Here is a 16,292-nt window from a genome sequence, read left to right as displayed (position 1 = left end):
TGTGCCTGCATTGCTCTCTCTCCCTCTCTCATACACACACACACACACACACATATATATGTATATATGTTCTGAAATGCAACCACTTTCTACCTCAGGGAAAGTGGTTGCAAAACTGGCCTTGAAGCAGTAACCATACAGTATATCTTCAGGAAGGATATAAAGGGATCTCAGAACATTATGACACACTTTTGTGTTTCCTACCACTGCTTGACCACCACTGTGATTGCTGTGTTCACCCTAAGAAGATCAAAGATCAAAGATCAAAGGTTGCACAAAAAGGGAATGAAAGGCATTTAGCCTGTAGTGGTAGTAACTTGTGGTATTGTTGCTGCTGACCTTCATGTGGTGAAGAAGCATTCAGCCACATTCAGAAGCAACACAAGCTGAATTGAAATCAGATTCTACATAAAGCAATAAAACACAACCTTCCCCCCAAACAGTCATTCCATTTTAAAATTCTTTATTTTCTTTTTTAAATCATCAAGAACAAAGCTCTAGAGGTTTCATATTCTTATAGACATTTACAGATTTGTTTTGTATTCAGTTCCATTATGGTCTCAAGTTGCTCTTGGTAACAACATTTTTAATATTTAAATTACATCTCTTAATTTTTTTAATTCATTTATGTATTTATTGATTGATTTACTTATTGCAATAAACGAGAGTAGCCAGTAGGGGTAAAGTATTGCTACAATTCAGCAAACGTAAGTTACACTTTATTTTTCCAAAATAAAAAATAAAAACAACATCAACAAAAATAAAACACATTAATTGGCATGAGAATTTTGTTGCCAAAGCACTTTCATCTCTCTATGTCCCAGGAGACGTGGGAGGAAGGGGTTAACCCCTGACGGACTACGACTGAGATTCACAAGCACCTCAGGACAAATAAGACAACTGTCCTGGAAATGTGTCTTTTTAATTTTTTGCATTATTTTTATACAATTTCTACTTTTTTCAAGACAAGTCAGCTGCGCATGTATTATCTTTCGGAAGGCTCTGTAACAAACAGATACTTTTAAAATCATGTTTACTATGGTGGAAAACAGCCATGCTAAAGGAACTGCCATCTCTCTCTCTCTCTCTCTATCTCTCTCTCTCTCGAGGACGGAGGGAAATGGTCAGGAAAAGCAGGTGCCTGGGTTTTTGTTTTTTGATGTCAGAACACTCCACACAACCTCACTAATCCTGGGTCCAGCGTGGTTCTGCTGCAGACCTGGGCTAGCTAGAAGCTTACAAGTTCCATCACCACTTACACCACACCAATTAATGACAAAGCGCGTGGCTAAAGTGTTGATGTTACCAGAGTCCCTGTTGCCTGCTGCGATTTGTTTCTTGCTGTGGATTTCCTTGATCCCTCACCCCCAACCCCAACCCCAACCAGCCCTTCCAGTTTCCACCAGCCCACTAGGCTCCTGTCTAAAAGAGAGGTAAGTGATTGGCTGTCTTCGGGCAGATATGATCTTCAGATCCGGTTTCCGATAGGCAAGGTCCCAGAAAGGGTGGGGTCTACAGTACTGTGAAGCCAGTATGTCCAAGAATGATACACGTTTTAAGTATAAATACAGATGTGTACATACATGTATACAGTGAGCTCCATAATGTTTGGGACAAAGACATATTTTATCTTCACTTGGCTCTGTATGCTACAATTTTAGATTTGTAATCTAACAATTGACATGGTTAAAGTTTTGTAGAATTATATGTACACAGATTCTCAGCTTTCATTAAAGGGTATTTTTAATACTGTACATTTTGGTTTCACCATGTAGAAATTACAGAATTTTTTATACTTAGTCCCCTCATTTCAGGGCACCATAATTATTTGGACAAATGACTTCACAAGTCCTTATGATTAGTCAGGTGTGTTCAATTGATTCCTAGTGCAGGTAGAGAGCTTTTAGAATCTAGTCTTGATGCTAAGCTTTTGATTAAGTCTGTTATTGGCAACTGTCAACATGAGGATCAGAGTTGTGCCATAAAAAGTACTGTAATTAATACATGATGAAACCAAAATGTATAAAGATAGCCTTAAATAAAAGCTGAGATTGTTCACTTTAGCCACATTGTAATAGATCAAACTTTAAAATTGTGGAGTGCAGTGCCAAATCAAGAAAAAAAAAATCTTTGTCCCAAAAACTATGGAGTTCACTGTACATACACACACAAGACTTTCCTGATCAAAACAAAGATGAAGGTTCACCATCTTCAGCCTCAATTCATTTCAAATGCCATCAGTCAGCACAGATAAATCAAAACTGAACACAGGATACCATAACTTTTCTGTTCTTACTAATATGTTTTACTAATTTTGTGTTAAGCCTGAACAGATCTCTTCAGCATCACTTCTGACTATGATTACCTCACCCGCTTTATCTGCAGGGCCAGTCCACTTGACCTTTGAACCTGTCCCATCACCTCACACTGGCTGACTAGCCTCAGGAAGGTAGGCTTTGCTTGACCATATACGCTCCTCAGTTAATTTAATTTATTTAACCCTGTACAACACATTTAAACTCAGACAATGATGGTCGATATATAACTTATAACTTACACATCCAAACAGACGTAAGACACTGTAGCACGATGCCCTTCGGCGACACTGATGCATGTAGACCCCCTGTGAGCCGACCCTCTCCCTCAACCACGGTGTGTAACATGTTGTGCGTAACACACAGCAGGCATGCACAGAAACGCACACAACCTGGTCATTCCATCCCAAAAGAGATCAGGCATTCCCCCCAGCCGGTAAGTTATTAAAAAAAGTCAATTTCTTTTATAGCTTGCTGCTTTTATGATTTTCAAATTTGCTAGCTGCTCATAACAATTATTCTAAGTTTTCTAAGGAAATATAAACAGAAAGAAAAAGATAGGCTAACCTGTGATTCTTCTTAAAGGAAAAAAAATAGAAACTATTTTTAAAAAATAAGATGCATTGCATGGCTTTAGACTGGAGAGAGAGGAAGTCCACAACAAACAGGAACAACAACGATTGACCACATTGGTGGGTTAGCGAGGCGGCAACCTGTAGCGGGGGTGGATAAACTGCCTATTTATCCATCATCCACTTGTGTGTGCATATCAGCGATTGGAAAGTGAGGCTTTCGGAACCATGAAAGTGGGCATAGCTACTGTCTGCTGTCAATCATTTGCGTAAACCAATCAGATCATTTTGCTCATTTTGTTTCCTTAATGTGATGAACTTGGTGAGCCATCTGTCTCTCTCTCTCTCACAGTGCAGGGTTGTTTGGCGGTAGACGGTGCTGGAAGGAGTCAGTGGCCTGAGCGCTGCATAACCGCCTCACTGGCCGAGAGGAAGAGGGAATAAAAGGCTGTTGAGGTTGGGTATGGTCGGCTGTGCTTCTGATTTGTTTCAGGACTGCATATATGGACACACAAAATCGCCAAGCCAATCTGTCCCTGTGTCTGACTCACAGTGTAATTACCAGCACGGGCTAATCTCTTCCTGTGTCTCACTCACAGTGTAATTACCAGCACAGGCTAATCTCTCCCTGTGTCTGACTCACAGTGTGTTTAAAAGCACAGACTAATCTCTTCCTGCATTAAACTCACAGTGAGATTAACCGAGTGAACGGGAAAATGAGACTCCCAGTACAGGGAAGTTAGATCCACTCTGGGTTTTTACCAGCATGGCTGTCTCACCAGGGCTACACAGTGTGAAAACTGCTCCTGTAACCAGACTGTTGTTTGTTTAAATCCCAGGCAGAGGCCCTGCCCATTTCTAAAAAGCTCCAGATGCAAAAGGTCTGAAAGCACATGAACCATATCAATGCCATTTTGAAGGACTGAAATCACTGTTCTGCTATGAGACGGGAATCTAATGTTGACCCATTCACTCAGCTCTGGAAGGGAATATTTTCCCCTTTCATTAGACTGTTGGCTTTGCTTACAGCGCCCTCTATTGGCCATGGTACCAAACTGAGGCGAGGAAACTAACCAATTTCCAGCCTTCCCTGGATCTCCCCACCTTTTTCACTAGCCAACATTCCTTTCTCCCTGTCTCAGGCTTCATTTATCATGAATGAAAGACGAGAGTTCTCCTAAGTGGCTCACAGGTCACAAAAAATATAACAGATTATTTACTATCTCTGCTGTTGTCTTCTCTTTCAGGAACATGCTTAATCCGTTGTGTCCGTCTATCCTGCTCTCGCCTCCCCCCTGGTGGCGGGGTGGACATGAGTCCCTTGGGTTAATGATTCAAACAGGCTGCAGGTGTGCAGTTCCGTAGTTCAGCCTCCAGTCTCTAGTGCGTCCCATCACAACTATATTCAGAAAAAGGACTTATTGCTTGTCTATCTGACCCCAGAAACAGGAAGTTAATGTTTTTCTTATATTTAATACAGTGTTTTTTGAGGCCAAAGCTACACAGGGCACAAGTTTTTTACAGCAAAGATCACTTGAAGCGGCTACCCTACAGAAGTAACGTTGTGTCTTAGTGTTGAAGTGCATAGGGGTGTGCGCAAAGACACTGAACCAGGAACAAGGGGGTGCTCTGCTGCGGCCTGCAGTCTGTGTGAGTGTGTGCACCACTGTGTGTGTGTATGTGCGTGTGTCTGTGTACGTGGGTATATGTGTGTGTGTGTTATCACCATGTGTGTGCTGGTGTATGGGAGTGTGTATGTGTATACTGCATCCATAAAGGTGCAGGTTTGCTGACTGATATGACTGTGGTTTGGAAATACAGGCTCCTGTAATGGTCTCACAGTGTAAGGGAGGAGGGGGCTGTGGAAATGTGGGAGGGGTCAGTGTAAATGTAGGAGGGGCCTGGCCAAACAGCTCCACCCGTTTCACCCTGCTGTTCAGACACATAGGAGAGAGTCCTCCAGAGTGTGGGAGTCTGGGAGAAGGGAGGGAAACAGCTGTGAGCTCTCTTCCCTCAGACGTCCTCTCCCCCTCTTTCTCTTCTTCTCCCATTCAGTCGTTCATTGAACTTCTCAGAATTGCTTTGTTTATGGACGACGTTCCAAATTCTTGACGTTCATTTTGTTTATTCCCTTGATTGTTTCTAGGCTGAAACTCTTCACAGTGTGCTTATTCGGAGGTGCTCCTGATTGGCTGAAGCTGGGTGGTGGGAGGGGTGAGATGGGAAGTAGCTGGGGGAAGGGTGGGGGTGTGCTGGTGTGTCAGTACGGGGAGAAGAGGATTGGCCCGTGGGATGTGCGGATGGGCCCCGGAGCAGGCCTCAGGAGGGCGTGGCTGAGGGGCGGGCCCTGCAATAGATGCGCGTGAGGGTGGTGGGCAGGGCCTGCCGCGCGTAGAGCCAGCGGGCTGGAGGAGGCGGCAGCTGCCATCGCCGCGGCGACAGCCAGGGGGCTGGGCAGGAGGCCGGCGCCGAGAGCCTTGGTGAGGTCCTTAGAGAAGGGGAGAGTGGACTGGGGGGTCAAAAAGAAGGCAGGGGACCAAAGAGATGGAGAGGGGTATAGACAAAGAGAAAAACATAAAATAAAATCTAATATTGAGTCATTTTGAAATACAAATGCATACTATATGAGTGCCACTCATTAAGCATGGTCGTCATGGTAACTTAAGGCCATGATACACAGCAGGGTTTGAAAGCAAAAACGTATTTTTGCAGGAGCAAAAACAAAAACCGAAACAAAATCAACATTGCTGTTCATGCGCAAAAACTTAAAGTGGAAAAATAAGGTAACCGATATTAACGTTTCTTTTTCGTTCTGTGCAATTTCTCACATGGTTAAGACAGCACAGCACTGATAAAAGCGATACAGGGTCAGCGTAGGCGCTCTGTCGCTTTTCGTCTGTGAGAGATAGACATGACGTAGAATGATAGTCTGCCCACTGGAAAAACATCCGGCTACGTTGCTTACCGGTGCTCTGCTATAGAACCAGATTTGTGTCAAAAGTATCAACCTAAACTTTGTATCAAGTATTAAAAAAACAGCTTGCACGGACATTGAAAAAATTACTTGCAATATTTTCCCTTTTTCTTTCAAACTGAAAAGTCTTAAGTTTTACTGTTGAAATCAATATTTTTCTGTGCAACATTTATTTATTTGCTCTCAATCAGAAATGCTTTGCTTTAAAATTTTGACACAAATCTTTCCGAATACATACAATTAATTTTTTGAACCAAATGACCGTCACGTGACTACCGATTACAACAAACAATCCTACCAGCGGGGTCCTTTGTTATGATGAAACGGTTTCCTTTGCAATCAATCTGTACCTTTCACATTTCTGACGTCGAGTTAAATAAACATCGTCAATAGCTGATAGAGCGGTAGACCATTCTGTACAAAATAGGGCTATTGTAATTTCATTTCCCAAGTTGAACTTCAAGATTGGAAAACAGTAACAGTTTGATTTGGCAAGATTAACTTTCTGGCTTGCAGGACACAATGAACCGCTATCATCTAAACGAGTATCCAAAGCGAAAATTGAAGAAACATAGGGAGGTTTCACTTGGCGGAAGTTCTGTTGAACACTAACGTAATCCTGCATCAGCTGTTCTATTTTTATTTTTTAAGTCGCTGCTACTACCTGTTGACGCTACTACCAGGAACACTACTTCTGTTAGTAGCTTGGCAACTAGGCCTACACTCCACAATGAGACAGCAACGCCTGAGTGTGCTTTAGCCTACTGATAGCCCCGTGGCTTCTGCTAGTTTGAAGTCGAGGAAGAAGACGTTCAAGGGTAAGACATTTTATCTATATAATGGTGGTGGTGGTATTTTGCATAGCCTAAGACACTATATGACTAAAGGTGTCTAGACACCCCTATGTCTGGGGCTGTTTTTCATGGTTTGGGCTAGGCCCCTTAGTTCCAGCGTGAGTAAATCTTTATGCTACAGCATACAACGAAATTCTAGAAAATGGCTGCCGTACAACTAAAACAACTCTTCACTTTATCCGTGTGTATTATTAATTTTGGAAACAGGGCCACAAAGGTAATCAGTTTTGAGACATTTTTCTAGGCTGGTTTCAATGTTTGGAAGGTGGGAGAAAAGGAACAAAATGAACAGTTTTTTTTATTTGATTCCACCTGGTTCAGGAACATTAAGTTGCAAGGATCAGTCAGTACCGTCAGGTCCGGGGTCCTGTGCTTCTTGTGCCGGCTAAGAAGAGGGTTCGGCTTTCCGGCCACCCCATCCCTGTGCCTCCGACTCGATATGTGCTACAGACAGACAGACAGACAAAAGGCAGGCAGACAAACAGACAGAGAGACAGTCAGAGAAACAAAAAGCAATTTTACAAATCAAATCCAGATGCAGAAGGTCATATACTTGGATTTAGTACTGAGAAAACTACATAGAGATAAAAGTGCTGGGAGGGGCCAGGTGGTGCTGGGCAAAAACAGTGATGGGCAGGGCTTGGCCCCGCCCTTCCTCACCTGTTTGAGCTGCAGCTCAGAGTTGACCCTCACGTTGCAGATCTCACAGTGGAAGGTGCGTTCCTGAGTGTTGGGGTCCCCCGCACCCCCTCCCGGCTCCCCGCTCAGGCTGAGGCCCAGGCGGGGGTACGCCTTAATGGGGCCCAGCCCGCTGCGGGCCTCCAGAATTGTCTTGTGTTTGGTGCCTGGAGAGGGGTAGAGAGGGGTAGAGAGGGGTAAAGAGGGATAGAAAGGGGTAGAGATGGGTAAAGAGGGATAGAGAGGGGTGGAGAGGGGTAAAGAGGGAGCGAAGGAGGGAGAGGGAGGGAGAGAAAGGGGTAAAGAGGGATAGAGAGGGAGAGAAGGTGGGAGAATGAGAAAGGGAGAGGGGTAGAGAGGGAGAGAAGGAGGGAGAGGGAGAGAGAGGGATTGCAACATTAAAATTAGTTCAATCAAGTTTTTTTTAAATAAGTTGAATAATTTTTATTAATTTCTTCATATATGAATTAAAATTATATATACGTGTGCCTTGAACTTGAAATAAGCCCCATTTTATACCCTTGTACTGTGGTATTCTTCTGTGCTAGTCTTTCTAGGGTTAAGCAGATTGCCTGTAATTAGAGGAAACTAGCACCAATGTCCTTCACTCACTCACTCACTCATTCACCCATGAACATGTTTACCAAAGTGACTGAGTGGAGCTTTATCACAAAGTCATGAAACTACTCTGGCCTTACCACTAGATAGAGAAAAAGGACATGAAGGTATGATATATTATTTGGCAGATACTATTATCCAGAGTGATTTACACAGATGTAATTTTTTTCCCACATACAATCCATTTATACAGCTACACATTTTCACTGATGTATTTCAGGATAAGCACTTTGCTCAAGGGCACAATGACAGCACCCCAGCTGTAAACTGAGCCCACAAATTTTGAATTATTAGTCCAGCTGCCTAACCATTACACTAGACTGCCACCCAGCAGTTTTGGTAGCTGTGTAGCTGGATTTCAGTCACAGCAAATCAGATGCAAAACTAGTTCAGTACTGATTTTAAGCTACACTGCTTCTATCACATGGTCACATGGTACAAGCTATAAACATACTTGGTAATGCTTGCACTCCAGACAGTACATTTTGGTAATTAACCGCTTACCAAAGGACAATAATAACAAAAGACACAATAAGCGCTGCATGCTCAAAATGAGGTTTGCAGGTTGACTGATGGTTTCGTTTTGCATTCTTCCTCGGTGTAGCAGGCGCAGTACTGACTGTTGACCACTAGATGGATGCCGTGACATGTCTTAAATCACGGTCTTCAAACCAGCTTGCCCTCTGAGCTGCCTGATGTAACACAGTACCAATGACTCACTGTCCTTGAGGTTTGATAAAACTGAAAAAAAATACAATTCCTTCTCATCCTCTTTTTTCTCTTCCAGCAGTATATTACATTAACGTTTTGCAGGGCTCTTAATAAATTCACTTATTCATTTTATAGAGTCAGTTGGAATGCTCTGTTAATGAAAGTGTGCGTAATAAAGCCAAATGCTCCTTGGTCGTGTGGTGAATTTAAGTATCCGATAATTAGCTGCAGTTGGTCCACACCTGCTGCCTTCTGTCTATAAATACCCTGTTCATAATATTCAGATTGGAGATAATTCATTGATGTCGGTTTCAATGTCTGCTGCTTACTGGAGCCGACAAGCGGGGACTTAATTCTGAGCCCCTACGGCCAAATTCTGAAACAAAGCAGAGCAAATGCCAACGGCTTAAACGACTGGTTAAATGACTAATACCGGTGTGGTGCCCAAAACAGACTGTTGCACATTAACGCACATTATTGTTTTTCTCCTCTCTTTCCTCCCAATGTGGAAAGTTGTTTTGAGTAACAAATAGCCCCTTACACCTGCACACTGAGAGCACTGAAGCTCAATTTTATTTTATTTTTATAGCCAATTTTACAAAAAAATAGTTGTGGCAAAATGCTTCCCAGTATATCGTGGCCTAAACCCCTAAAGTACATGTAATTCTCTAATGCACTTTTTGTGGTCACATGGCGCGAGGAAGAGAGCTGTGAGCCGATTGGAGGACACACCTATCTCTCGGTGAAGCCAGCTGGTAGCCTGCAGGCACCTGGTGTCTCGTTGGGAGGGTCTAATCTAGCGGGAACGTGAGGAACTCAAACTTGCACCCACTGTGCCCATGGTGGGAAAGGGCAAAACGCGATCGTATGACTCCCGGTCAGTTGGCTGGACGTAGCCCGGGGCCGAGACTCAGACCCGCGTGACCCGCTCTGACGCGCCTTTGTTAACAAAGCCACACAAGACCCGCTTCATGTCTTCCAGAACTGTTAACCGCCGTGTTTTGATGGCGGTGCAAATACCTCGTTAGCCACGAGCCGTGACTCAGACGAACACGATGCCGGTGTTTGCGTTGCAGTAATTAAAAACCTGCGCCAAATTCTTCCTTTGCAAGCGATTACATGTTATGCTCTCGGCTGAAAAATTCCAGCATTTTTTTTTTCGGGAAAAAAAGAGAAGAGAAGAAAAGGAGAGGGCAGAAAGCAGGGCTCGCGCTCCCCAGCGCGCCGGCTGTTTTGTTTTGGCAAGCCCGTGGCGACGAGCCGGGCTCGGGCTCCCAGCGGGGGCGGCGAGCGCCTGGCGTCCCGCCGCATCGTGTGGAAGTGATTTAAAAGAACATGCACGCAATCCAAATGTTTTTCGGGTGGTTATTTTGCTGTTATTTTTGTCCTGTTTTGAAAGAAATGAAGCGTGACCTTGGGCTTTCCATCTGGTTCGGGGTTTCGCCTTTCAAGCCTGCATGTTCTAAACTCAGACAAAAGAAAAGTTTAAAAAAAGTTTAAAAGCACAGACACTGGGCACAAGAGAGTGAGACCACCCCGTTACCTCAGCGGATAATGCTTTCACTTCTCTTTGTTTTCTCTCCCTCTCCCTCATTTCTGATTGTCTTTCTGTCTATCCTTCCCTATTCCTATTCTCCCCTTTCCTTTCCATTTTTGTTGTTTCTCTCTTTCATTCTCTCTCACTCTGTCTGTCTCTTCCTCTGTCTCTCCCAGTCACTTTTAATTTGTTTTAATTTAATTCTGTTCGTTCCAAGATGTTTTACTGGCAAGATGTGTAACTAGTACACGTTGCCAAAGCCCAAACAGTCATTAATAAGCATGCGCTGTCTCTCCCTCGCGTCTGGTTTAACTGTACACATGCTTTTGATTTTTGGATCTTAGTTAATTCATATTTTTAATTCTTTTCCCCCCTGTTTTTCCAGGAGGGGTGGGGTGTATGTAGGGGGGGTATTAATTTGTTCCATACGTCCAGAGTTTCCCCTGGCTGGCAGTCTGATAAGGCATCCACATGGCAAAGGTTTCAGAACTGATGGTGTCAATCAAAAGCGAGACAGATCTCGCTGACTGCATATCTGTCTGCGTGTGCAGCGTTTGTGTATGTGTGTGGAGCAAACACACGGGGTCTGTCTACGTTTACGTGGTATGTGTGTGAGCATATGTATGTGTACGTGATGTGCGTGTCTATGTATGTATATGTGTGTGTAAGGCACGCACACAGAGTATATGCACATGGAGTGTGTGTACATGTGTATGTGTGTAGCACACACGTGAGCTCTGTGTATATGGTGCTTTGGGGCATTTGTACGTAATGTGCGTGTTTGTAAATGTGCGTGCACACGTGTAAATGTGTCAGGCCGTCATTGTTGTGATTGGACCCAGATCACTGGGTAATCATGGTTATTTCTCAGTAATCTGTGACTATTATAGCTCCCTAAATACATGTTCAGGCTAGATCTGCAGGAGCTGATTTTTGGAACACGTGGAATGCCATTAAAGAAGCATTTGCACTAAGTACACCATCGCCGAACCCAGTCACCGTTAAGCCTAATTTATACTTCTTCGCACGACACGACTTTTGAAGTGTTGCTTGACAAAAATGATGTATTTTTAACTGAAAGTGTCACAATTTTGTTATGTCCCAAACGCCATCGTACTTTACAAATGTAAACAAATGATCAGGAGTTTGGCATCTCGTTACTGTAGAGACAACAGAACAATCTGCAGGCCTTTGCTGACGTGTAAATGGCAAACGTTGTGCGGCCTTATGTCGAGCAACACTTTTTGAAAGAATAAATGAGCCTTTCCAGTCTGTTCCTGTGACGGAATCTAGCCCTCAAGATTAAGGGAGCCTCCCCAGAACTGTGGAAACGTTAAAAACAATTTGGTGGTCCTGATGACATCACTTCACGTGGGAGTGGCCAGGGCCAACGTCCTGGATTGTTTTTTAGCACGTTAGCGCTACGGCTTGAGAGGACCCTGCAGGGGGTGGGGGGGTTGTGGGGGCGGTCGGGGGTCGATCGGGGTCCGCATGCTCCAGCTGCCCAGGTGCATTCCAGAGGGAGGTGAAGCGGTGGCTGGCCACGCCCGTTTCAGAGGGGCTGCGCACGCTGGGCTGCGCTCTCCCAAACTGACACAGGACGTTACAGTGATCAGACGGTGCCCAAAACCACAGCTTGGCTTTCAGAATCAGGGGAACGAAACCGAGTTTTTGCGCTTTTTAAAAATGGAAAGTATGAAAAACAATGTTTGCAGGTTTATAGTAGCATTCACAGGTCAGTGGAATGGTAAATTAATTCCTCTGTATAGCTGTGAGGGATGAAATTTGGTGCCCGTGTCACTGTAACACGAAGTCATGTGGCAGGAAAGAGAGAGGGAGACCCCTTACCCTCACTATGAAATAAGCCACTCTGCTTTGGCTGATTTAGCACAGAGCTCTGTGGTAGATTTACCCATATTGCACTGGGAGGTGTGCAGCCCAGGGTCATAAATCTTTGAGGGGCGGGTTTCTTTAAATACTTCTTGCCCCTGGTCCACTGCACAGAGGAGCCTGTGGGCTAGTTACAGCAGTCATGCAGAAGAGGGAGGCTCAGTGAGTTTGAATGGGTCTATGTGAGTGTGTGTGCACAAATGTGACTATGTGTCTGTGTGTGTGTGAGTGTGAGTGTATAGTATGAGTGTGAATGTGAGTGTGTGCGCGTGTGAGTGTGTGAGTGTATGTGTGTGTGTGAGTGTATGTGTTTATGCGCACTCGGTAGATTACCTTTGTTGTGAGCCTCCAGCTGTGACAGAGAGTTGACGGCCACTTTGCACAGTGAACAGTACAGCAGCTTCTTGGCTTTGTCCTCCTCAGACTCCGGGGGACTGGGGGCGGGGCTGGAGGTGGGGCCTCCAGCGGGCCCAGGGGTGGGGCCTCCCTGATCAGGGCGGGGGGTAACGCAGCCGGGGGAGGAGGAAGAGGAAGGCAGGATGGGGGCAGTGGGTGGGGCTAGGGCTTGACAAACAGGAAGGAGGGTGGAGTCTGGAATGGGAGGGGCCGCCAGAGGGAGGGATCCAGGGGCCAACTGGGGGCCATTCAGTTGTGGGAGGGGTTGTGACGTTTCATCTGTAATTGAAAAAAGAAAAAAGAAACAGTCAAAAAGCTGACTTTTGGAAGACTGCCGTTTTTTGTTTTGTATACATTTCATAAAGCTTCTCCGACGCTTCTGAAATCCCCGTTTTTCATTGCTGATGGATTTTACGACAGGGAGGAGTTTACATCTCCAGCGTCTCAGCCTGAGGGAGGGTCGCGTCCCCACCTGCTCCTCCTCACCGCAGCTGGAGGAGACGCCCGACGCCCCGCCCGCCGTCTCTGAGTTCCAGACTCTGGAGACGGGCCCGCCTCTCCCGGGGGTAGCGGCTTCAGTCGGCTTTGACGAGGCTGCGGTCTTTCGCGCCGCGCACCCCCAAATTACAACGTGCCCTTTTTAAATTTCAGAAGGGAAGGCGATTAAAAAGAGGGGGCGGAGCCGTCCCACCGGGCGGGTTCGGCGGCTTGGCGCCCTGGCTCTGTGTCTCCTGTGGTTTCTGCGTGTCGGGGAGTTTCTGAGAGCGGGGAACGGAAGTCATCCACCCACTCCTGCAGCCTGCAACATGCACCATAGAATTACGCCGTATACCCCACGCTCTACGCTCTCACCCTCTGACCTTCACTCTGTACCCCATGCACGCACACTAAAGCCATGTCTTGCAACTGACACCCTAAAAATGCAACCCACATCCTGCATCCAAACAATTACTTCCTGCTGTAACATCTGAAATCAAATTTGTTTGTAATAAATACGAATCTTACGAATACTGGTTGAACTCCAAATTTTACACTCCATACCCACAGCCCGTATGCCACTCTCTAATACCTTCTTGGGTAGGAAAGAATTTGTTAAAAATGATAATTTATGAATCTAGGAGTTTTAAAAGTTAACATCGTCCTTTATTGTTTTTTGATTTGATATATTAGTTATTATCAAAGATACAGTACCAAATATCAGTTAAATTGCCTAATTTACTGACAGGCAGAGCAACCTAGTGGATCAAACTTAGTGAATATGTATAACTCAGTCTGATTAAAATTAAGAAAAGGTTTACTAAATAATACAACATATGGACAAAAAGCATTCAGCCACTAATCTAAAGCTGGAGGTTTAACTACTTAAGGAACAATTAATAAACATGAGAACTAAGCGCAGTAAAATCATTCATTAATATTAATGAAAGAAGATACCAGACCACAGCTTGTCTCTCCCATGGCACTCCAACATGCGCAAAGATCAAAGGCCAAGGGTCATAAACAGAAAGCAAAATCAGAGCTTTAGGTTAGGGCCTGGAGCCCCAACAGGCCAAATAGCGTCTCCTCGGACAGGGCAAGCAAATGCATAGCTAAGACAAACACCCTATACCCTACACCCTGTACCTCACAAAACACTTTAAACCCACGTCCTGCAGCCTACCCTATAATGCACCCTTAGGCTTTATACCTGCAGCCTATAGCCAATAATCTACACCTTGTATGCCACCCCCCAATACTTAACCCACACCATGTGCCTCCATAGTACATATACCACAGCCATGCCCAGGCACACCCTATTATATCCAGCACTAAGTACCCTGAAACCCTGTACCACACACTATATGCCCCATGCCCTCTCACACGACACCTACCCTCGTCCGAAGCCTACCGCCCCTCACACCTACTGTGCCACTCAAACCTCAGCCCCCACCCCCTGTCACTCAACCAGGGAATCTGCCTTTGTTTTTCTTTTTGGGGTTATTCTTATCCCAAGGGAAGGAGGGAGGTGGAGAGAGAGAGAGAGAGAGAGAGAGAGGAAGGAGAGAGATGTCACCAGCTTCTAAGAGCTAAGATGACAGATAATAGGTTGTTGCTTTCAAAATTGGAACCTTTAAACCAGAGAAATACCGGGGGGGGGGGGGGGGGGGGGGGGGGGGGGGGGGGGGTGGGGGGGGGGGGTGTAGGCGGCACGCCAATTTGAGTGGGGAGGGTATTATAGGGCTCTGCCTGTTACGGTCAGTGCATCCAGCACAGCTTCCTGAGTGTCTGTGGGATCTGACGGCTGGGGGGGGTGGGGGGTTGGTGGTAGGGGGTGGGGGGTGCTGGGGTCAGGAATATATCCCGGCCGGATTGAAGGTATTAAAGGGATATAGGGGAGTATTTCTGGGAAGAACATAAATATTGACTTTAACTGTTCAATTTCCTTTTTAGGATTACGTTCGCTGTTATCATTTATAGAGTCATGTGGGCAGCTCTTCGTCTTTGTTTTCTGGGTGGAGGGGGGAATCACATGCCTGGAGCCCGATCAGCAAATGAGACTTCCCTGCTTTTCGAGCGCATTTGCAGACGGTCCCCAGCGATGACAGCCGCCCACGGAGGCTCCCCACCGCTCGCGCCTTTCACGCGGCAGGTCTCGGGCCCCAGCTCAGAACGTTGGGTCCCTGGGGCCCCCGCTCTGCACGGGGGCCCACTGGACTCTCAGCCCGACACCCCGGAATTACCGCTTGGCGCCTCTCTCCTCGGCCCCACCACGAACGGAGGGAACGTCTATTGAAAGAGACTGAAAACCACCGCGGTCCATTGCAAAACCGCCCCCACCCTGCAATCACTTATCGTAAACAGGTTTTTAAAATGTGTCTGCAGCTGAGACAGTTTTTCACGTTGTCATGCTCCTGTTTCCTGTTTGCGGTCCCGCATTACTTATCATTATGAGTGGTGCGCTGTACAGATGACTGTGGGGGGAGGGGGGGGGGGGCTTTGAGGCTGAGATTTGGGGAGGGGGGTGGTCAGACCTCTGACTCCCCTGTGCATTTACCAGACACCCCCACTCCATCATGGCCTGTCACGGGACCAAGGCCTCTGCCCCCACTGTCTCCTGTACACACGTCAATCCAACGCGGGCCATGTGGTGTGTGTTAAGCTTCGACGGGTGACAACAGAAGGGGCGGGGCAGAAATGGGGGTGAAGCAGCAAAACAGAGGAAGGTTTGTTTTTGTGTCTGAACATTGCAGGGTGTAAGATATATTGCGTAAGTATAGAGTGTGGGGTACAGGGTGTAGTTTGTACGATATTGTTAAAAAGTGTTGGTATAGTACGTGAACGTTGCAGAGTGAGTTTGTAGTATGTAGTTTGCAGGGCGTGAGTATCTAGTGAGGGGTACAGGGTGTAGTTTGTATGGTGTGAGTATAGAATTTTTGGTACAGGATGTAGTTTGTAGGGTGCCAGTACAGAGTGTGGAGCACAGTGTGTAAATTGTATGGTACAGGGCGTGAGGTTGGTAATAAACAAGCATTACCAAGTAAGACACTCCGCAGACAACAAAAAGCATGACTGAACTCTCCCTGCCTCGATAGTAATTATGCTGTCAACAAATAATCACTGAGCAACTGTGGAATTGCTTTTCATTTTGCATGCTTTGCATCTGGATATCTGACCCCCCCCCCCCCCCCCCCCCCCAAAGAGCATCTAATATCAAAAGAAATTCCTTCCTTATTGGAGCTGAGACCGTCCAGCTGTTCGTTGCATCTG

General features: G+C 45.8%; 1 protein-coding gene across 5 annotated transcripts in view; it reads right to left on the bottom strand.

Annotated features, from left to right (window-relative positions):
- Positions 1-445: 445 nt before the first annotated feature.
- znf385a (zinc finger protein 385A) overlaps positions 446-16,292 on the bottom strand; it is an 89,966-nt gene continuing 74,119 nt past the window's right edge. For 4 of the 5 annotated variants that reach the window (XM_035382720.1, XM_035382722.1, XM_035382724.1 and 1 more), the window contains 4 exons: positions 12,483-12,824; positions 7,376-7,560; positions 7,067-7,159; positions 446-5,396 (listed from right to left, as the gene is read on the bottom strand). In XM_035382720.1, the coding sequence (XP_035238611.1) occupies positions 5,148-5,396; positions 7,067-7,159; positions 7,376-7,560; positions 12,483-12,824 (869 nt within the window). In that variant the 3' untranslated portion in view covers positions 446-5,147. The remainder of the gene's footprint in view (positions 5,397-7,066; positions 7,160-7,375; positions 7,561-12,482; positions 12,825-16,292) is intronic. The other variant, XM_035382723.1, reaches the window with a different exon arrangement.

The sequence above is a fragment of the Anguilla anguilla genome, chromosome 11 (genome assembly GCF_013347855.1).
Source record: "Anguilla anguilla isolate fAngAng1 chromosome 11, fAngAng1.pri, whole genome shotgun sequence".
In the NCBI taxonomy this organism is placed as follows: Eukaryota; Metazoa; Chordata; class Actinopteri; order Anguilliformes; family Anguillidae; genus Anguilla; species Anguilla anguilla.
The sequence above is the reverse complement of the archived record's forward strand: the minus strand, read 5'-3'. Positions and strand labels throughout refer to the sequence as shown.